This window comes from Microcaecilia unicolor, chromosome 6, assembly GCF_901765095.1.
Source record: "Microcaecilia unicolor chromosome 6, aMicUni1.1, whole genome shotgun sequence".
Lineage (NCBI taxonomy): Eukaryota > Metazoa > Chordata > Amphibia > Gymnophiona > Siphonopidae > Microcaecilia > Microcaecilia unicolor.
In genome coordinates this window covers 230,265,981-230,288,738 of record NC_044036.1, presented here as the reverse complement: position 1 = coordinate 230,288,738, position 22,758 = coordinate 230,265,981, and the positions used below count along the sequence as shown (strand labels likewise).

Sequence of the window (22,758 nt, the reverse complement as noted above, 5' to 3'; positions counted from 1 at the left end):
AAACAAGGCTTACCCAGGTGTTTGCAGTTTGCGACGATCTTCAGTATAAGATCGACGATCTGGAGAATTGTGGTCGCCGCAAGAATCTCCGTTTTAGAGGAGTTCCGGAGGCGCGAGACGGCGAAGACGTTCCCGCCATTGTGAGTCTTTTGTGTGGTAAGCTGATGGGAGCCGAGCTGGATCCTCGTGAAATTGTTATAGAACGTGCACATAGGGCCTTGAAAAAACAACTGGACAATCGCCCTCGCGACATAATTGCCAGATTTGCTTCATATACTTTTAAAGAAAAAGTTTTGCAAAGTGCTCGTCAGTTGGGCACAGTGGAATATAACGAGGCTCGTGTGGGGGTGTTCCAAGACCTCTCGCTATTCACGCTGGCGCAAAGAAGAGCTATGAAGCCAGCACTCGATATTCTAATTAAAGAAAAGATCTATCGTTGGGCTTTCCCCTTCGCGCTCTGTTTTACTGTTAAAGGTGCAGCATGTCGGGTGAGACATTTGGCGGAGGCCTGGAAGAAGCTACACGAAGCAGGTTTGACGCAGCATACCTCACCTCCTGTGGAACTCGCGTCTGATACCAGGGAGAAATTGAAACGATGGAAACGTGTTTCTCGCAGGGGGAAGTGAACAGTACTATCAATCTGAAGTTCTTTATTCTGTGACTTTTCTGTTAGCAAGGCTTGTGGGTGCTCCAACATTTGGACTTATCCTATGTTGTTTCCCCCCCCCCCCCCTTCCCTTTTTTTTTGCTTGATGCTCTCACAATGTTTTAGATATGTTCGTGGTAGGGGTAAGAAGGGGTATGGGAGACTGTTTGTTTAGATAGCTTTATAGGAGGGAGGGGGCTTGTGTGGAGTGAGTGGGGTTTTAATACTTTACTTGATTTCTGTGATAGAGTGGGCTTGAAGTACAAGTTATGGGGAAGATGTTGAGTGAGATTTTAAGGATGTGTTAGCTTAAATGTTAGGATTGGTGTGTGTGAGGCGGTTTAAGTGTAAGATATGCGGGGGTGAGTGGGGGGCGGTTTAAGTGTGCTTTGGGGTACTGTGGCTCCTTGCTCCATTTTCCTAGGCAGGAGGACAAGTTGGGTTCTCAGCCTAGTGGTAGTGGTCAGTGGGGGGGGGGGGGGGGGGGGGGGGGGGGAAGGGGGTATGGCAAAATGCGGGGAGAAGGCGGGTGGGGGGGATTCCTCCTCGTCGGAGGCTTTGTTTTGGCTGGGTCCGGGGGGCTCACACTGTCCCTATTGCTCTCACTCTGCTAGTTCCACATGTTCTTTACAGTTGCTTTGCTTGGCAGCGAGTAGAACATACTCATGAGTAAAGCTTTAAAGTTTTTGTCTTATAACGTCAAAGGCCTTAACTCGCCTCAAAAGCGCCAAAAAGTTTTTAGGGAATTGGTGCATCTGGGATCCCATGTGGTGTTCCTCCAGGAGACTCATCTGCGAAGGGATCATGAGCGGTTCCTGACCTCGCCTCATTACCCGACTGTTTTTTGTGCTTCTGCCTCTGATGGCTCTAAAAAAAGGGGTGTTGCGATATTGTTACATTCGTCTCTGCAGGTTCAAGTGGGCAAGGTGCAGAGGGATACAGAGGGGCGATTTTTGTCTTTACATCTTACAATTGACAATGAGGCTCTTAATCTGGTTTCATTATGCTCCGAACGAGGGACAAGTAGGATTTTTCAAGAAGATAGTGGGTCGTATCATTTCTTGTCCTTCGGGTAAGTTGATTGCTGGGGGGGACTTTAATGCTACTTTACATCCGGACCTTGATAGGTCGGGTCAGCCATCTGCAGTGGATAGTCAATTATCTAAAGCCTTTAATCAGTTTGTGCGAGATATTGGAGTAGTTGATGCATGGCGGGTCGTACATCCACGAGTTCGGGACTACTCGTTTTTTTCCCATTCCCACGATACTTATTCGCGAATTGATTACGTGTTGCTGGACATTTCATTAACTCATGCTGGATGGGAGGCAGACATTGGTACTTGCACTCTTTCGGATAGCGATGAGTGCCTGGTTCTAACACATTAAAAAGCTAAGTGTTATTTTTTCTGATATGCTGATGCGATAATCTTTTGAAAAAGCATTTGAATGATTTTGAATCTCTGTTTATGAACTTATTGAAAGAAATGTATTTTATCAATAATATAATATAGAGGCGATTAAAAATTCTCTGAGCCCTTTTTTCAAAATGGAGTTTTTTGGCCCAATGATTGAACTGTAGCGTGTGTTACAAGTTGATGTAAGATCAGTCCTAACCACGCTCTAAACCTCTAGGCAATTTGGCCTATGGTTTCTGAGGGTTTTTTTCTCCATTTTTTTTAAAAAATAAGCACTAGTTAGTCATTTTTTTGCTAGAGTGGTCTTTTTGGTATTGAGTGGTCTAGGACGCCTTGAAGGCTGTTTCACTGGGTCATTTCTTGCAGAAGGCTAGCTCTAGGGCTAGGCAACAGCGGGCTGAGGTGGCGGGGTGCTTGTCCCGTTTATCAGCTCTTACAGACCAGCACAAGACTTCACATTCGGTAGATACTTTAAGAGAGATTCAGGGTCTTCGTTTAAAATTAGATCATATTTATTCCACTCAATTGCAATTTGTTAACGCCAGGTATCAGTGCTCCCAATACGTTCAGGCCAACAAACCCAGTAGGGCTTTAGCAATCAAGTTGGCACAGCGAAAAATCGATCGTACTATTTTGAAAGTTGGGGATGGCAGGGGTGGATATGTTTCTTCCTCGGGAAAGATACGTCAGCGCTTCCAGGAGTTCTACCAAGAGCTGTACTCCTCCGATATTAATCCGTCTATGGAGATGAGTAACTTTCTCTTGGCCCATTCCCTTCCACAACTATCTGTGGCTCAGCAAGAAGGTTTGGATGGTCAGGTCACTGTGGAGGAAGTATCGCGGGTTATTAAAGCTTTGCCATCAGGGAAATCACTGGGTCTCGACGGCCTGCCTAACGAATTTTACAAGACCTTTCGGGGGGGAGTTGGCCCCTCTGCTGACCGAGCTTATTAATGCAGTTTTAACGGGAGAGGACTTTCCTTCTTCCATGCGGGAAGCTTGGATTGCGGTACTTCCAAAGCCTGGTAAGGACAAGACGGAATGTGCATCCTACCGCCCAATTTCTATATTAAACTCCGACGTAAAGATCATAGCGAAGGTGTTAGCCAACCGACTAGCAAAGGTCTTGCCCTATTTAATACATCCAGATCAGGCCGGCTTTATCCCTAACAGGCAAGCTATGGATAATGTTCGTCGTATGGTCCATCTGATCCATATATCAAAGAAGAATAAACTCCCGGTCTGCCTGTTGGGCCTGGATGCCTGGATGACCGCGTTCATTGGCCTTTCATGCTCCAGGTTTTAGATAGGTTTGGGGTGGGGCCGGGGTTTCGTAGGTGGGTGGAGGCTCTTTATCATCTCCCGAGCGCGTGTGTCCGTATAAACGGTGGCAATTCGCAGGGGTTTTCACTCTACCGCGGTACTCGACAGGGGTGCCCATTATCCCCGATGTTGTTCGCTTTGGTGATGGAGCCTCTGGCGGTTTCTATCCGTTTGGATCCCAACATAACAGGAATTGTGGTGGGGCATCAGGAGTATAAACTAGCCCTTTTCGCGGATGACGTCTTGCTCTCTTTGACTAGGTCCTTGCTTTCCCTCCCGAACCTTATGCAGAAGTTGTGCGCTTATTCCAAGGTTTCGGGGTTTAAATTAAATTTGGGTAAATCTGAGGCCTTGGCTATGGGGATTGCGTCTCCGGTTTTGGACTCTTTAAAAGCCAATTTTTCTTTTCGTTGGGTTACAAAAGGACTCAAATACTTGGGGGTTACCATTACGCCTGGGCTTGAGGATTTGTTCTCGGCCAATTACCCTCCTTTGTTGAAATCCATCTATAAGGATCTGGATAGGTGGGAGAATATTGATTTATCCTGGTTAGGCAGGATTGCTTCGCTAAAGATGAATGTGTTGCCTAGATTATTATATATCTTTCAGGTATTACCGTTGCGGATTTCCAGGAGCTATTTATCCAAGTTGCAGGATCGCTTGATTCGGTTTGTCTGGTCTAATAAGCGCCCACGCCTGCCTCGGGCGTTGCTGTATGGGGCACGGAAGAAGGGAGGGTTGGGCGTTCCTAACATTTTGTGGTATTACAAGGCTGCTCAGGCGCGATCGGCCCTTGAGTGGTTTCAGGCCCACCCTCAAAAGTTGTGGGTACATTTGGAGCAGGCCGAGATAGGGCCTCGCTCTCTTCGCTCCTTGCTATGGCTTCCTAATAGGTTTAGAGGCTTGGGCGGTGATCTGAGTCCCTCCATCGTGTCCACCTTTCATTACTGGGATGGCCTTTTCACTAAGCCTGTGGGGAGGCTTTCTCGGTTCTCGCCTATAGCTAATAACCCTCTTTTTTCTCCTGGGCTTCAGTCTGGGCCTTTTACTCGATGGGCCTCCCTGGGACTGGTGTCTTGGGGCCAGCTTTTTGAGGATGATTGCTTGATTTCATTTGACTCTCTCAGGGAACAGTTTTCGCTTCTGCCCCAAGACCGGTTTGCGTATACACAGTTACGACATTTTCTGTCTTCTCGAGAGATTCGCTCAATAATATTGCGAGAAGATTCTTTTCTTGAAGATCTTTGCGAAGATTCCCGGACTACCAGAGGTCTCATTACTTGTCTTTATTCTCACCTGAGTCAGCAACTTCGTCCTAGCTTACTTCATAGGGAGCGCTGGCATCAAGAGCTAGGGGTTACCTTTGACGAGGCTGATTGGTCGGTATGGGAGAATGGCTGGGCGAGGGTATCGATAGCTGTTCCCTTTCAGGAAAACTTGCTAAAAGTGCTTTATAGATGGTACTTGACACCTGCGAGGCTGCACCACATGTTCCCGGATGCATCTCCCTTGTGTTGGCAAGGATGTGGCCAGAGAGGAACTATGGGTCATATTTGGTGGTCTTGCCCAAAAGCTAGGGCATATTGGAAATCTATCCAATATAGATTACAACGCTGGTTCCGGAGGCCTGTTAAGTGGTCTCCGGAATATTTTCTTTTTTCTAAAAAACCACCAGGCCTTACCAAATCTCAGGGGCTATTGACCAGGCAGGCCATGTTGGCGGCGAGAGTGGTGTTGGCAACATATTGGAAGTCTCCCGAGGTCCCTTCAAAAGTGCGTTGGCTGAACAAGCTGTGGTATATTTGTGAGCGGAAGAGACTTCGCTCTGAGCAAAGTCGTACTGTGGCGAAGTGGGAGATCTGTTGAGCAGGGACTGTCTTTTCATGTTAATTTGTACAGCGCTGCGTAAGTCTAGTAGCGCTATAGAAATGTTTAATAGTAGTAGTAGATCTTGTGGGAGCCCTTCCTGAAGAACTGTTCTTATTAATGGGCTCGGCGGGGCGGAGTTGGGGAGGTGGGGGAATGAGGAGATGATTAGGTCAGTGGGGTTCTGTTGCTCTGGGGGGAGTGGGGGGTGGATTTTGTGGGCAAGGGTTGTGGGGATATTCCTAAAACTGTTGAAAAAGTTGAAGATACTGTTTGTTTAATGTATCTTGTTGACACTTGTTGCCAAATATTTTCTTCTGGCTGAGGAGATATGTTGTTGGATCTCATGCACTGATTTTGTTTGATGGTTTCTTCTGATGTTGGTACATTTGTCAATGTTCAATAAAATCTTCTAAAAATTAAAAAAAAAAAAAAAAGAAATTGTATTGGAATTCCAAATGTAGAGAGCAACTATTGAGGAAATGGGCAGACTATCAATTTCATAATGTAGAATTTAAAAATCAACCAGTATTGTATTGGGAGGCGGCCAAGGCTGTACTGAGGGGGGAAATTATGGCTTATTCGGCCTTCAAGAAGAAATCAAGAGAGAGAGATTTTACGGCTGGAAAACCAGCTAACTAAACTCAGAATGCAATATGGTAGATTCCCGACGGCCCAAACTTGTGGCTCATTGCTTGCTCTGCAATCAACTTTGAATGAGCTTTTGCATGAGAGAGCAATGAAATATCAGCTATTTCTACAAGCGAATAAGTCAGGGAAGGTCATATCTCATCTGATTAAACAAGCGGGAGGATCTCGTACAATTGTTCAAATAGAAAGGGAGGATGGGGTATTGGTGCATAAAGATAAGGAGATTGCATCTGTGTTCCATAAATATTACCAGCAATTATATGGACATCCATTGGAGCAGCCTATGGATGGCACCTTGGCAATTGCAAATTGTCCAAATACAAAGTTAAGCGAGAGGGAGGGGAGCAAACTAAATGGGCCGATTACAGAGGACGAGGTGGCTCTGGTAATTCAACAAAGTAAACTTTATAAGGCACCAAGACCAGATGGATTTACAGCTGAATTTTACAAATTATTGTCTCAAGAAATATGCTGCAGTATACATGAGTCTGTTCCACCTACACTTGACACTATCTGATTCCAATAGAACAAAAAACAAAATGCTCAGACAACAAATGTATTCACTGGGATAGGAAGGGAGCGAAAAAGGGAGGGAGGGAGGGAGGGGGGGAAACCTGCAACTGTGACACAGACCGGGGGGTGGGGGGGAATACCCTGGCACTGGGAGGAAGGGGGGACCCTGGCACATACTCTCATTATCACACACACACTCGCACCCACTCTCACTCTCTCTCTGTCACACACACACTCACACATTCACTCTCACACACACTCTCTCAAACATACACACTCCGAGGAAAACCTTGCTAGCACCCATTTCATTGCGGTCAGAAAAGGGGCCTTTTTTACTAGTGGTTATATGTTCTTCAAATCATCCCAATTAAGTTATTGAAAAAGGATCTTCGGGCGCTGCAGAGGATGCTATCCTATTTTTGTTGGGGAGGGAAGAAACCTAGAATGCCATTTAAGCAGTTATTAGGGTCCTGGAAATATGGAGGGTTGGGACTCCCTGATATATTGTTTTATACTATGCATACTTGCTTCGCCACCTGGGAGATTGGATTTTAGAGGAAGGGGGCTTCACTCCTCGGGAATATGAAGCAGCTTTCTATGCTCCATGGCATGTGAACTCTCTTGACATTTCGTCCTTTAGATTGTAAGCTCCTTTGAGAGCAGGGACTGTCCTTTTTTGTTAAACTGTACAGCGTTGCGTAAACCTAGTAGCGCTCTAGAAATGTTAAGTAGTAGTATTACATTGTTCACAGGATTTCCTCCCGAAAGAGATACAAAACAGTGGGGTATTTAGAACACTGCAGTTCGCTTGGAGGTTTCTGGTAGGTAAATTGGGAGGCAGGTATGACATTTCAGATCAAATTCCACTTAGAGGTAATGTACACTTTTCTCCGGGGAGGGAAAATGCGAGTTTTGCACGTTGGGAGAATAGAGGAGTCTCTGTGTTAGATTGCATATTTCTAATAGTAGCTCTACAAGTTGATTTTTCAGTTCTAATACTCTGGGATGAATACCATCCGGTTCAGGTGATTTACTACTCCTCAGTTTACAGAGAATTCATTTAGTTTCTCTGACTCGCCCGCTTCAAATACCCTTTCTGGCACCAGTGTCCCACCCAAATCCTCCTCGGTAAAGACCGAAGCAAAGAATTCATTTAATTTCTCCGCTACGGCTTTGTCTTCCCTGATCGCCCCTTTAACACCATTTTTGTCCAACAGCCTAACTGATTCTTTAGCTGGCTTCCTGCTTTTAATGTATCTAAAAAAATTTTTACTATGTATTTTCACTTCTAACGCTAACTTTTTTTCAAAGTCCTTTTTTGCCCTCCTTATCTCCGCTTTACATTTGGCTTAGCATTCCTTATGTTTTATCTTGTTATTTTAAGTTGGCTCTCTTCCCCACTTCCTGAAGGACTGTTTTTTTGGCTCTAATGGCTTCCTTTACCTTACAGTTTAGTCACGTAGACTGACGTTTGGTCTTTTTTCCTCTTTTTCTAATACGCAGAATATATTTCTCCTGTACCTCTAGGATGGTGTTTTTGAACAGCATCCACGCCTGATGCAAGTTTTTTACCCTGTGAGCTGCTCCTTTCAGTCTTTTTTCACCTTTTTTCTCATTTTATCGTAATCATCTTTTCTAAAGTTGAACGCTAGTGTATTTGATTTCCTAAGTTCACTTGCTTCAATGATAGCAGGGATGGGACGACTTCCCTATGAAGAAAGACTAAGGAGGCTAGGGCTTTTCAGCTTGGAGAAGAGACGGCTGAGGGGAGACATGATAGAGGTATATAAAATGATGAGTGGAGTGGAACAGGTGGATGTGAAGCGTCTGTTCTCGCTTTCCAAAAATACTAGGACTAGGGGGCATGCGATGAAACTAGTGTAGTAAATTTAAAACAAATCGGAGAAAATTTTTCTTCACCCAATGCGTAATTAAACTCTGGAATTCGTTGCCGGAGAATGTGGTGAAGGCGGTTAGCTTGGCGGAGTTTAAAGGGGGGTTGGACGGTTTCCTAGGGGACAAGTCCATAAGCTGCTGCTAAATGGACTTGGGGAAAAATCCACAATTCCAGGAATAACATGTATAGAATGTTTGTACATTTGGGAAGCTTGCCAGGTGCCCTTGGCCTGGATTGGCCGCTGTCGTGGACAGGATGCTGGGCTCGATGGACCCTTGGTCTTTTCCCAGTGTGGCATTACGTATGTACTTATAATGCCAATATCAAAACTGATCATATTATGATCACTGTTATCAAGTGGCCCTCGCACCGTTACTCCCCGCACTAGATCATGAGCTCCACTAATGACTTAAGTCTAGTATTTTTCCTTCTCTTGTCGGCTCCTGAACCAGCTGTTCCATGAAGCTGTCCTTGATTTCATCAAGAAATTTTATCTCCCTGGCGTGTACCGATGTTACATTAACCCAGTCTATATCCGGATAATTGAAATCACCCATTATTATTTGCTTCCCTAATTTCCTTTGACATTGCTGCGTCTGTCTGCTCGTCCTGTCCAGGCGCACGGTAGTACACACCTATCACCATTTCTTTTTCCCTTTTCACGTGGTATTTCGATCCACAAAGATTCCAATAGTGGTTTTGTATCCTGCAATATTTGCAGCCTATCAAGAGTCAAGGTTCTCATTAATATACAGTGCTACCCCTCCTCCAGTCCTATCTACCCTATCACTACGATATAATTTGCAGCCCGATATCACTGTGTCCCACTGATTATCTTCCTTCCACCAGGTCTCAGAGATGCCCATAATATCCAATTTTTCATTGTGTGCAATGTATTCCAGCTCTCCCATTTTATGTCTCAGGCTTCTTGCATTTGTGTATAGACATTTCAATGCACGCTTGTTGCTCAGTTTTATATCACGTTTAATACATGGCATTATTAATATGTTATCTTCTGCCTGGTTGTTATTTTTACTTAAGGCCATCTGATCCACTATGGTCTCTTTGACATCCTTACCTATAAGGAACGTTTTCTTCCCTGTTTGGGTGATATCCTCAAAAGAAACCTTATCCTGAACCATGCACTTTTGAGCGACTGTCGGCCTTCCCCCTGCTTCTAGTTTAAAAGCTGATCTAGTTCTTTTTTAAATGTTGACGCCAGCAGCCCGGTCCCACCCTGGTTAAGGTGAAGCCCAACAGATCAGAATAGGCTCTCCCTTCCACAGAATGCTGCCCAGTTCCTAACAAATCCAAAACCCTCATCCCAGCACCATCGTCTCATCCACGCATTGAGACTCTGGATCTCTGCCTGTCACTTGGGCCCTGCGCGTGGAACAGGTAGTATTTCAGAAAATGCTACCCTAGAGGATCTGGATTTGAGCTTCCTTCCTAAAAGCCTAAATTTGGCTTCCAGAACCTCTCTCCCATATTTTCCTATGTCGCTGGTACCCACGTGTACCAAGACGGCCGGCTCCTCCCCAGCACTATCTAGAATCTTGTTTAGGTGCCGCGTGAGGTCCACCACTTTCGCACCAGGCAGGAAAGTTACCAAGCGATCCTCACGTCCACCAGCCATCCAGCTATCTACGTGCCTAATGATTGTCAGGTCCTTGCAGAGGGTCTCCAGCGTCTAAAGCCACTATAGTCCGTTGGCTTAAGGAAGCCATTTTTTCTGCATATCTGTTATCTGGCCGGCCTGTCTGACGCCTTTAAGGCACATTCCACAAGAGCGATTTCTTCCTCTTGGGCTGAGACGGGAGCACTCTCTCTTCAAGAGATATGTAGTGCAGCTACTTGGGCTTCTAAGCTCTCTTTTGCCCGTCATTACAGGCTGAATGTGGCTGCCAGGAGGGACGCGCTTTTTGGAGCACAAGTGCTTGCTCGTGGTGTGGCTTGTTCCCACCCTATCTAGGGATTGCTTTGATACATCCCATTCGTAATGGATTCATCTGCTGCTGATGACAAGGAAGGGAAAATTAGGTTCTTACCTTGGTAATTTTCTTTCCTTTAGTCAATCCATGATCCCTCCCTGATTGACTCTGTTTTGTGTTCAGTTTTTCCTGCAGACATGTTCCCTCATTGGGAGAAGTTGGAAAACAGTCTTCAGGATTGCTGTTCTACTACAGGAGGTTGAGTTAGTCCCTCCTTTGTGTTATTGCTCCTGTTCTGGGGTGTTCGTTCGCTGTGAGGAAAGTTCATGTTATGCTACTTTGCGGTTTAACACTACTTTGGAAGCTTCAAAATACTGAGAGGCAGATGGAGCTAGCCATCCTAGAGGCACTATGGTTTTCAGTGTTCTCTATCTCCCCCTGCTGGTAGGTGGACATGCAATTTTGTTTTTGTTTTTTTCCAGTTTTCTAATGTCTTTTGTTTATTAGAAAACTGGAAAAAAAATTGTGTTTTACTATAGGGTTCAGAGACCCCCAAGAAGGCTGGAGTGACCTTAAATCTGACTCCATCTCTAAATAGCACTAGTACTGGCGTAATCAAGAAGTTGTGAAGTTCTAAAAGGAATTGCCACTAAGAGAGACGTTAGGTCTAAGGAAAAGATACCAGCCTTATGACAAACTGGATTTATGTCACAGGTTATACAATGCAGCGAAAGATAGCCTGCTACAGCAAAAGCATTTATACTTACAGCCTCTGATCATAAAGTGAAGTCCACAAATCATCATTTGGAATGAGGAGTTTATTTGCCAAGGTACAAGTCAAATCAGTGATTGACAACAGGCACGTACAATCAATTAGTTATAGGAATATAATAATCCGGCTGCAAACAGGTGTTAATTAGTTCCTAATCTTTTATAATTTCTTTTACCAATTAAAGGTTTTACAAGGGAAAGCAATTAGGTAATTTGTCAATTCTGCTGGACACATTGGTTTCCCTTGGAGAGAGAGAGTGGCAACCCTTCTCTCTAACTTAAACCAGGAAATACCCTGATTTTTATAGGTGCCCTTAGGATATGGATAATATGACAATAGATATACATGATTGGATCTATGCTAATGTCATGGTTGTCACTGATTGGCTCATGCTAATGAGTAGCTTTTATCTTGCTAACATGGTTTTGTCTCTAGCTCACTTGACCACAAATCTTAAGCAAGACCCTGCATTCAGCTACACCTTTCCTTTCTCACACCATGGCTGACCACAATCCTGCTCACAGAAAAGTCTCCCTCCCCTCTTGGACAGCTAGTTCCCTATTTTCTTTGCACCTGGCATGACTCACTCATTTCTCAACTTGTTTTTCTAACTTACATTAGAGAAAATTCCACTTTGTAACAGATACGGCTTCCATTTTGTGCTGAAATCCTCCATTTTGTTTCCATATCTATTGACCTAACTTTTCCTAATTTAGCTTATTTAGGCCTCAATCCGGGCTACAAACTAGGCCATACTTTTCCAGTAAGCTCCCAGTTATGTCAGCCATCAGATTTCTGACTCAGCCAAGGTCTGTAATGGCCTGAGCTCTATGACTGGGCCCGCCACCATTCCAGTGGGGGGGGGGGTCTCTGGTTGTACCATAATTATACAATTGCATGGACAATATTTTAAAAATATTGAAGAAATTGTAGACAATATTTAAAAAATATAAAAGGAATTGTAGATAACTTAAAATGGAAATGATAAAGAAGTCTAAACAAAAGAAACAGCAGTAATTTTTGCTGTTCAAAAAGCAAGCAATGTAAACAAATGTTATGAAGACAAATTTGAAAAAAATTAGCATGAAGACAAAATTGGAAAAAAATTAGAAATGACAGCAAATATAGACTGTTCAAAGAAAAGAGGCCACTGTAGTCCACATTATCAGTGGCAGCAGCAAAATTGCCCAAAATGAATAGGAACAACACAACACAGTCGCAAGATCAATTCACTGGCACTTATGTAAAAAATAAGTGTGACAAAATTATTGGGAACATGAATTTAAGAATAAAGTCATAGAAAATAAAAATTCTAAACTATTGTGGGATTTCTTAAATCAAACTGATATCAATGGTGGTACCAATAATAATTGGTGCTTAAGGAGCCATACCATGGAGTGTTGTATGTTGTAAAGAACTTAGAATTGATTAACCTGGAAGGACTACTACTTTACCAGCTACAAAAATTTGCCTTATTCGGAACTGCATATACAATTTGATACATCTACAGTTCTTAGGCCCTTGGGTAGATCTTCAATTCATGGAGAACACAACCAGTCGAAAAAACTGGAATGGTTTTGCAAGTGTTGATGACCTATATATGTATATTCCATAATGTAGGGGACAACATGCTGAAAACAGAATTTCTTATGTGATCTAACCTGATGCCTTTAAAAGTGGGAACTACCAATAGATTCAGCTGGGAAGATCCAAGAGCTCTAAGAGAAGTGTAAGGAATAAACAGCCGAGAATAAAATAATGCTAACCCAGAGTAATATATCTTGCGTGCCAACATCAGGATCTTAAAGAGGATTTTTTAAGAAACTGGCAGCCAATGTTCTTCTTTCAAAAGTTGGATAACAATTGAATTTTTGTGCACCTGTAATAAATGTTACTGCCACATTTTAAATTCATTGTAGCCCCCTAATATCATCATTTTGGAATCACTAAAGTAAGGTGTTACAGTAATCAAAATGGGTCACTACCAGTGCATTAATTAGAATAGATCATTCTCAAAGAAACATTTCATAATGAGAAATGTAACTGGAAATAGAGTTCATTTTGTAGAGTTACTCCCAGGATTTTAATGGAGGCCACTAGTTATGAGTTACCAATATATAGTAGGTTTGAGAATTTCACCTTTCCTTTCCTAGATACGTACCCTTGATTTGTTGGGGTTAAGTTTAGTTTAAGTTTACTGGAATATAGACATTCTGAGATTAGATAGATTAGATAGATTAGATAGAATAGATAGAATAGATAGATAGATAGATAGATAGATAGATAGATAGAATCAGGGACCTTGAATCTGGCCTCTGGTATCAGCCCTGAATGATTAAATAAATGAAAAAAAGGGAAGATCCTAGAGTATGGTTCTCACATGCAAAATTTCTTTCTTAGTACAAACATTCAATATAGTCCATATTTTAACCACAAATGGGCCTCTTAAGGAGTAAAAACTAAAAACATAACATATATTAATAAAATACTTCCAAAATGTAAGTGCAAATTACATTCAAGTCAACTGATTATAAATTAATGAAATGATCAAACATAAATCAAAATGCATGCATATTGTGTGGGAGCCTTTTGATAAGGCGAGCTGTGATATAGTTGTCACTGTGATGGTTCATTTTTATGATCATCCAAGCATCATCAATCAGTAACAACTATATCACAGCTCACCTTACCAGAAGGCTCCCACACAATATGCATGTATTTTGATTTATTTTTGAAGGAGGAGCCACATTCTGCTTATGTTAGGGCCAAGTGCATGGGCTGCTTAAAAGGATGCTGTGGTATCATAGCCTTCCTCTCCTGGCTCTCCCATCTTTGGCATTTCTGATATCTCACCTCTAACTCACTCTATGGGATCTGGTTTTGTTTATGAGCACCAAAATCTTAAATTTGGCCTTGTGCCTGCCCTACATGCCACTACAGGTGATGACATTCTTAAACCTACATCTAAGTGTTCTAAGTCATTACACATGCAATGTTTAGCAGTCTGCCCCCTACAGACGGCTTCCAGGAGGACACAGTGGTTTATTCTAATTGCGTCACAATCCTTCATAAAGATTATGAGAAAGAATGTACAAACTTTGGCGTCAGTTTTCTATACTTGCTGTATTACAAAAAAAAAAAGGCCTCTTTTTCAGTCCTGGGATCTCATATTATGAAACCAACTTCTGGTGTCAAACTACCATTAAGCTAAGTAGTTCCCAAGCTAAGACAGCAAGAACTCATTCTTGTGCTGGTATGACTACTCATTTCCTTTTCTCACATCAATTAACATGTATATCATACTCTTATCAAAAGTCTAGGCTTCATCACTTCAATACTCACTTTGCTTTCCGGCTTCTTCAGTTGGTAAGTGCCACATGCCAAAATATTATGCCAGCCACCCACAGGGCACCACTCAGTGGTGTCAGCACAGTATTCTGTGTCTATAATTTGCAGAGTTTGGGTCTTGCAGTGCCTCGCCATGACAGTCAGCACTCATCCTACCACCTGGCACATGGGAAGCAATACAACAGAATCAGGTTACCACCTTTATGCTCCAGTCACAGAACGCAGGTATAATAAATGTTGCTTTATCTTCCTTTATCTATAGAACACCCAGATATAGAAGAGGAGCTGATCTTAATTTTTCTGGCCAATAAATTATAAAAAGGGACAAAAAGGCCTAACCCCATAGTACTACACATTGTAAATAGGGACTCAAGCATATCTAAAGCTCTATTACAGTACTAGATTCCACCACAGAATCCATGAGGAAGCCAAGCCTCTATCACTCAAAGCAAGCCCTTCAGAGGGCACCTGAAACTAGTATCCAACCAAATTTCAGTTTCAGCACTGAAACATACCCAAAATCCAGGTTAGAGTTTCAGTCAATAATCCCAGTTTTAGGCTGGCCTCTAACTAGTACTAATCATTTCTATAGCGCTACTAGATATATGCAGTGTTGTACACATTACATGCAGGTACTTCCTCTAGAGGGCTCCCAATCTAAGTTTTTGTAGCTGGGGCAATGGAGGGTTAGGTGACTTGCCCAAGGTCACAAGGAGTTGAAGTGGGAATTCAACCCTAGTAGCCAGGATCAAAGCCCACTGCACTAACCATTAGGCCACTCCTCCACCTTCTTGCTAAGGCTCAACCCTGAAACCATGTTGTCAGATCTAGATAGTTCTTTTTTTTTCTTTCTGAAGTTCTGTTTGTCCTTCAGAAAATATAAACGTCTGTATTTCAATGCTATACTATGCACATACTGTATTCAGTTTTTATTGTCTAAATCCGATTTAAAAGGGCACGTTTAAACCACCCACATAGTCCACACAAGTTTAGGATACTGACATCTGCTTACAGCAGATAAACTTAAGGCCCTTCTAATCGAAGTAATACACCCAATTGTTCTCTTTCACTTTTCCCTTGTATCTTCACAACTAGAGGTCACCTGTGCTCATCCCAGGCTCACCTCAACGGTTAGGATGTTCAGTGGGATTCCAATATAGGCAAATTTACCTCATGCATATTCAGGGGTGTTTTACTAAAGCTTAGCTCGAGTTATCTGCAGCAGGGCCCATTTTATTCCTATAGGCCCTGCTGCAGATAACTCGAGCCAAGCTTTTGTAAAAGACCTCCTCAATACGGTAACCCTGAAACCCAACTGGCTGGGTGTGCCTCCAGAACCAGTAGGGGGACTGAGAAGCAATTCTCCAGATGCTGCAACTAAAATCGGTCAGCCACCAAACTAAGCAGAGATATTACACCAGGGGGAAATATTTAAATCAAAGACGGCCAAAAAGATACAACAGCAAAGATTCCAAGTCACAAGCATTTTACAGCCTTCACACTCTCACACGCCTCTTCACATCGTTCAGTCTTCTCCCCTCCCCGTGGTCTGCCTGCCCTCTTCCTCTCTATTTTTCCCCTCCCCATTCCAGCATGTCTTCGGCTCTCCTCTCTGTCATAATCCGGCACAATCCACCTCAACCGCCTTCCCCCATCCTACCTTTAAACTCATGCTTAAGGTCGCCCGTCGCTGTCCTTCTCTGGCGCCCTACCCTCTCTGACACAAGGTTCACTCCTAGCCCCTCAGCAAGCAGCTTTCCGTCCAGCCGGAAACAGGAACTGTAACTGTATGAGACAGAGTGGGAACCGATGAAACCAATACTTTACTGCTTTGTTTTGGGTGAACGCGGATGACGGCTGTGCAGAGGAGAGGGAAAGGGAGATTAACATAATTGGCTTCAGGTTTGACATCATGCCGCCTCCTGTTTCTCTATCTAACCCAAGGAGGTTTAATATATAGGAGATCAAGTGACGTCAAAATGTTGAAACCAATTAGGTCGCTCTCAGTTTTAGCATTTACTATTTATCATTTCTATAGCGCTACAAGGCATACGCAGCGCTGTACACCATATTTAATCTCACTTATACAGTGAAACCTCGGTTTTCATCGATAAATTCGTCCGAAAACTATCGACGAAAACCGAGGCAACAACCAATTTTTCTTTTAAATTAATAAAAAAAGACTAATGTATAGAATAAATGAACATTTAACATGGCATTTACCTTTCTGAAGACTCTTCCAGGTGTATGGAAGATGGAGAGAGAGGAGCAGAGATTATTGTTTGGAAAGGGAATCCCCCTCCATAAGGACACTATCTGGGGGGGGGGGGGGTCACTTCCCTTCTTGTTCTTTTGGCACTAGGACCAGCTTCTGGGGGGGGGGGGGGCACTTCCTTTCTTGTCTTTTGGCACTAGGAGCAGCTTCAGAGTCTGTGGACCCATGCCGCACAAGAAACCTGTCCAAAGCGGTTTGTTTCTGTCGCCTCTTTAAGATTTGCCTAAAATGGGGCAAGACATTATCATTAAACAAGTTGCAGACACAGGCCAAACACTTCATTCATCCACTCAATGAAAATTACCCTCGTGACCCATGCTTTCTTGTTTGCCCTCCACATCACACACAGTTTACTTTTGATCACATTGTTTCTGCTAAATACTCTAGGAGTTTCTGAATGGTACACCAGTAATGTAGGAGTGGACAAGCAATTACTGTACTCGGCCTGCGGCCATCACTAGCCTGGCAGGACAACCTCAAGCTCTGTGCATACTACCTATGGACTTTTGTGGACTTTTGCACTAACAGGATTTTCTATTTGGACTTTGCATTCACACTTGCACCTTTGCTTTGTACCAAAACCTCAGCTTTCATATAATGAGCCTAGACTAAGACCTAAACCTGTGCAGTTTGGACTTTTACTAGTAGTATGTATCTGTTAACCAGCAGCTAGATAACAACTTGTACAGTAGTAGTCAGCAATTTAGGGTTGCAGGGAAGGCAGCTGGCTCTGCCAGCGCAGTCTCGTGATCCATGCATAGAGGCTGTATTGTGTAAATGTGCTGGAACACTGAAATAAGTTACTGTTTTGCTGCAGTTTATACTAGAGTTAGATTTTGCTGTAAAGGACAATCTATTGTGCTTAGCTAAAAGAAGCTGTAACTTGTAGCATGGCAGCCATTAACTTTGTTTTTTCTGTGAAATATATTTTCTCTCCTTCTGTGCCTTTTCTGAAATATAAGGCTTGCACACAAAGACCAGCCTGCACGTAGGCGTCACATGAATAGATGGCCTTGGAGGGTGTTGCCACCCCCACCCTGCATCTCTGAGCCTAACGAACCTTATCTCCTCTGCTAGAAAGGAGCATTGTGTGTGTGTAGAACAAGATGCTAAGTTTCGTTTCCCTTGCCAGTATAATTTCAGTATTATGACGTGTGTATGTACTGTAAGAACTACAAATGTTTACTGCGCATGTCCACTGTGATGTATAAGGGGCCTAATGCACAGGCCCAGCAGGGAAGTATAAATGTAAGTGTCAGATGATTTGTGACACACAGTATCCTGAGAGAACTCAGTGCTGTTCATTGCTAGCAATAAAGTTGCATTGCTTTGGAACCAATTTGGCCTTTTGTCTCCTGATTCACTTAGCCTGTTTCATTGGCGAGCCAGCCAGGAGTGACTACAAAAGGGAAAATCGGATTATATTCTTTCCCCTCCCCCACTGCAGTCGGGTCGGGTCATCGACCCCCTCCCGAGAAGGTGGTGAGTGGCCACCGCTGATTTCAGCGTCCATCTCCCGGAGGAGGGCCGATCAATTCCGGCTGACTGGAAGGGGGGCTGCGTGGTTCCGGCAAGGCACCTTTCCGACTCCGGAGAGAAGCGCACCGACGGCGCGGCCTGCAACGACGACGACGAACAGGCGAGTATACTCAACGTAGTGACCGGCCCAGTAAGGACCGAAGAAGAGGCATGATCACCCTCTTTTAGCCAGTGACTAATACGGACTAGGTCCCGAAACTCACTAGGCTTGGCGAAGAAACCGAACGGGAGGGTTTCTTGTGGCGTATGAAAGAAAGTTGAGTGATCGGGTGACCGCATTCCGGTCAGGCCGGTTGTTGACCCTTTTGTGTCTGGTGGAACGAGACCCCTTACTCCTCCACCACCCCTTTCCCCCTCTGTCTGTCTCCTATCCTTTGGCACTCAGGTTAGGATGGTGAACTAAATGTAGATTCTCAGGCTTCTCTGAACTGCAGATTCCATGACCTTGTGTACACGAGCTGCATGAGCTGTAGAATGGAATGTGCTTAGATAACGTGCTTGAGAACCAGATAAACTGTTCAGCAGCTGAGGAGTGCAGGTTTTTGTTGTCTTATGCTGCTATAGAGTAAAAGCAGTCCGGGGTTTGGGACCCACTCATAAGACCACAGCCGGTGGTGGGAGTGGGCTCGAGGAAATAATTACTCCGGGTGCATGTTAACAGAGTGATATGACCCTTTGAACTTAACTGTTGCATCATGTTAGAAGTTATTATAAGATACTAGGAAAAAAAATGCCCGTTTCTGAGTGCAATGAAACGGACGCTAGCAAGGGGCCCCCTCCCTCCGTCCCTCGGAGCTACTTGCGTTACTTGTTCGGGGTTCGCGTTTGCCTCGCATTTCGGCCCTCGAGTGTTATAGCTCCGCCCTCGACGTCATGACGTTTTGACGTGTTGCCTTTTACATAGAGAGATAAGATTTTGTTTCTCTGAAACAGGAGAACTATGTATTCTACAGCAGACGGTGCAAGCTTTGTATATGCAGCACCAGGATTTCGTTGCTGGGGATAATGTTGTTTATCTTTCTTGAATCTGGTTGTTAAAAAGGGTATGACAATTCATGCTTTTCTTTAAGTCTTATGGGTATAGTATTACAGAGGTTAAATATAAAGCCTCCCTTCAGGAATGCAGCCTTGATTTTCCTCCAGCTGTTTTTGTCACGCTATGTTAACTTTCAACTTTGTGATTTACTGAAAGGTGCATGACGGCATTTTCTGAGGTTTAAAATAAATAAATAGGAATTATTTAGCTGAGTTTTGGATTGTGTAGTTATTACAAATTTTATATACCTTGTATACCAGGATTTTGTGCTATCCCAGTGCCCTTCTAGGCAACTGCCTGGGTTGCCTCACTTTGTTTCTCTTTTATTACATTAGATTTAATATTTGTATTCTTATAGCTCCATGCTGCACTTGGGTTCAAAGCACGGTGCATCTGTTGTAATTTACTGTGAGATTTATGGTATCGTGTTCATTTACTGACCATAGTCCCTAAAGAATGTAAAGAAAACTACAGAAGGTATCCCACACCCCAAAAGCTAAAACATTGGATTTTAAAACTCAGATTTGTAGCTTATGTCAAAGTTACCGAGAGAGCTTGTTGCAGCTTGATTCCTCCCCGCTTCTGCACAGATACATTCAGTTTAAACAAACCCTGCATTCGGGGAAAAAAAAAAAAAAAAAGGGTCCAGTTTGTGCTTTTCTTCAGGGACATATCAGCTGCCTGTAGCCATGAGCATTTGCCTTTTATGCAAACCTTATGAGTCTCATAGGCAGTGCAAATCACAGCTGCTTAATTGTATTGCACTAAATTTGTTTTCCTCCACTGCAGAGGAGGGATGCAAATTCCTAAGTTATTCATGAGACTTGCAGACTATTTCTTGCCTATTCTCTGTACCTACCTCAGTAGGATTTGTACAATAAATGTTTGTCTAGTGAAATATCCCACGTGTATGTTCTGTACCCCAGGTAATTGAGATTTCAGAGAGATAAGTTTTAGGTTTCATGTGGATTTTCGTTGTTTCAGTGTTCAGTTGTTTGCTTATGATGTCACTCTTCTTTCTTTTATTGATGACTTGCTCCCTCTGCTGATCTTTGTGTGTATTACATGACCAAGTTGCTTTGGGAAAGAAAGAAGAAAAAAGAGACAGTCCCTGCCCAAAGGAGCTTGCGGTCTAAACCAGGGCAGACAGACAAGACTCACAATTACAGACTTTTGTTTTAATAATGTGATTTATGCAAGGAACCGTTTGTCTACTAAACTACTTAATGTGTTTAATTCATCATGCTTGTGATAAATATATATCTGTGTTACTTTACCTTGGGCAATTGGGACTCCAGAGATATTGCCCCCTCCAGGGTAAAGGAATTTAGCTGAATGCTCAGATTAAGAAGTTGTTAATGTACCTTGAATGAGAATGCTTTGTGCTGCTATAGAACATTTCTAGGCACCTGCCTACTTTGCTGACATCATCCTTGTTCTAACTTTTCTCCATAAATCATATGTCTCATGATTTTAGCTGGACGCTTAAACCTGGTTGTCCAGAGAGGTGAGGTGTACCATGATAAAGATCTAAATGTAAGTTTTAAATCATAGGGAATCACATTGTGAAGAAGATGGAAGCAAGTTCCCATTCATTGAAAGGTTACTGAGATGTTTGAAGCTTGTAAAAGATATACTGCCAATGTGCAAGTTGTGTGAATAGTGTGAATAACCACATGGCAGGAGTACATGATTATGTGCTACGAAAGTACACTTGTAAGTTAGATAGAAGGGTTGTGGAAGTGGATATATGTGGAAGTGTTTGAACAGGACTATACTCTTTGGGGATAGGCCAGAATAGCAATTCATTTTATTCTGTATTACCTATCAAAAGAAGCATGAAATTTGAGTATAGAATTAAGCTAATGGCATTTTGTTAAGGGTTTGACCAGATATTGAGTGAATTATTATCCTTTATGCCCTGAGGCCTACATAGAGGCCCTGTTCTGATTAATTGATTTATCATTTGGAGTCCTCTTTCTTGTTTTTCAGGTTCATCAAATTGTCCTCTCACCTTAGTTGGCAGGCAGGACGTGACATCATTTGACTGTGATCACTGATGGCACCAGTCTGTGTTAAGGCCTGCTGTCTACCATTCCTGAAACAGACCTGGCCACCGCATTCTCCTCTGTTCTCAGGGTTGTTGCCTATTACTGCAATTAACTTTTTAGAATTGTAACCTTTATATCCCAAAACAACTCTGTTAAGGTTGCACCAATGCTGGAAGGAGATTTTGGTTGAACTCATTTTGTTAGATAGACTGCTAAACTCTAGGCCAGCATTTAAACTGGTGGTCCATATAGGAATATTGCTATACATTCTCAATTGTAATGATTTCTTTTTGCTTACTTGGTATAGGCATCATCAGTAACGCCTCTGAAGCCACTGATTGTTTCCTGTATGATATTGTTTCAAGACATATTTCTATGGTATCGCATGTATTGTCTCATGTTGCAAACACAAGATCCTAAAGTTCATCCAGTCCCACACACAGTATACCCTATGCAGCTCGACATAGCAACCCGCCAGAGATCTGATGATGTGCTAGATCAAATATGGATCAGTTGTCCAGTACGTGGGTGACCTGTTGATTGTGTAGTGTTCGCCTGAAGGTTCTTGACAGCGGGCTGCAAATGCCCCTGAAATCTGTCACCTGCTTGAAGCTGTGTGGAAGCCAAGAAAAGTCGCTGTGATGCATTGTAGGGCCCACACAGGGAAGACAGATTCCATAGCCCGTGGCAACCGACGTGCGGACGAGGCAGCCAAGAAAGCCTGTCAAGAACCCTACCCTCCTGAACCTACTCCTCATCCATCTCCCTGAAGAAACCCCCGCATTTACAGAAACTCCCCCAACAGGGAGTCTTGAAATGTACCAGAAGTCAGGAACCCCCGAGTACCGACCAGTTCAGGACTTGAGGAAAGTCAATAATCAGGTTGTGGGTATCGTTGCTCTTGTACCTAATCCCTACTCCATTTTAGCCCAAGCGCCAGCCCAAACCACGTGGTACAGTACGAGTACGGGCCTGTCGTCCAGTATGTAGACGACCTGTTGGTGGCCCGGGAAACGTACACGGACTGTGCAGAAGCTACCCTTTACCTCTTGACAATCCTGGAAGCCCTAGGGTACCGAGCCCGCCGACAGAAGGCACAGATATGCGACATCGAAGTCGCGTACCCGGGATTTCGCCTCCGAGAAGGAACCCGGAGGCTCGGTACACCCCGTACCCAAGCTATCCGCAACCAACCCATTCCTGCAAATAAGAAAGAACTGTGTGCGCTACTGGGGGCAGCTGGATACTGCCGGATCTGGATCATTAATTTCGCTGTTTTGCCCCAAGACCTGTATACCAAACTGAGAGGGCCTGAACCCGAGGCCCAACCCTTCCAGTGCGAAAAACACGAATTGAGGGCCCTAGCGGGTTTGAAAACAGCCCTTGTATCCCCCCCAGCACTTGGACTCCCAGATGTAACGAAGCCTTACCTTCCTGCGGAAGAAGGCAGGGTCTGTGGGAAGTGGAATACTTCCAAATGTTGCCTGACCATTGA

The 22,758-nt window shown here is 43.5% G+C and overlaps 1 protein-coding gene across 2 annotated transcripts in view; it reads right to left on the bottom strand.

The window, feature by feature from the left end:
• DPH7 (diphthamide biosynthesis 7) overlaps positions 1-16,117 on the bottom strand; it is a 411,528-nt gene extending 395,411 nt beyond the window's left edge. For both annotated transcript variants that reach the window (XM_030206599.1, XM_030206600.1), the window contains exons 1-2: positions 16,023-16,117; positions 14,357-14,521 (exon numbers count right to left, since the gene is read on the bottom strand). In XM_030206599.1, coding sequence (XP_030062459.1) covers positions 14,357-14,497 — 141 coding nt within the window. In that variant the 5' untranslated portion in view covers positions 14,498-14,521; positions 16,023-16,117. The remainder of the gene's footprint in view (positions 1-14,356; positions 14,522-16,022) is intronic.
• Positions 16,118-22,758: the final 6,641 nt, after the last annotated feature.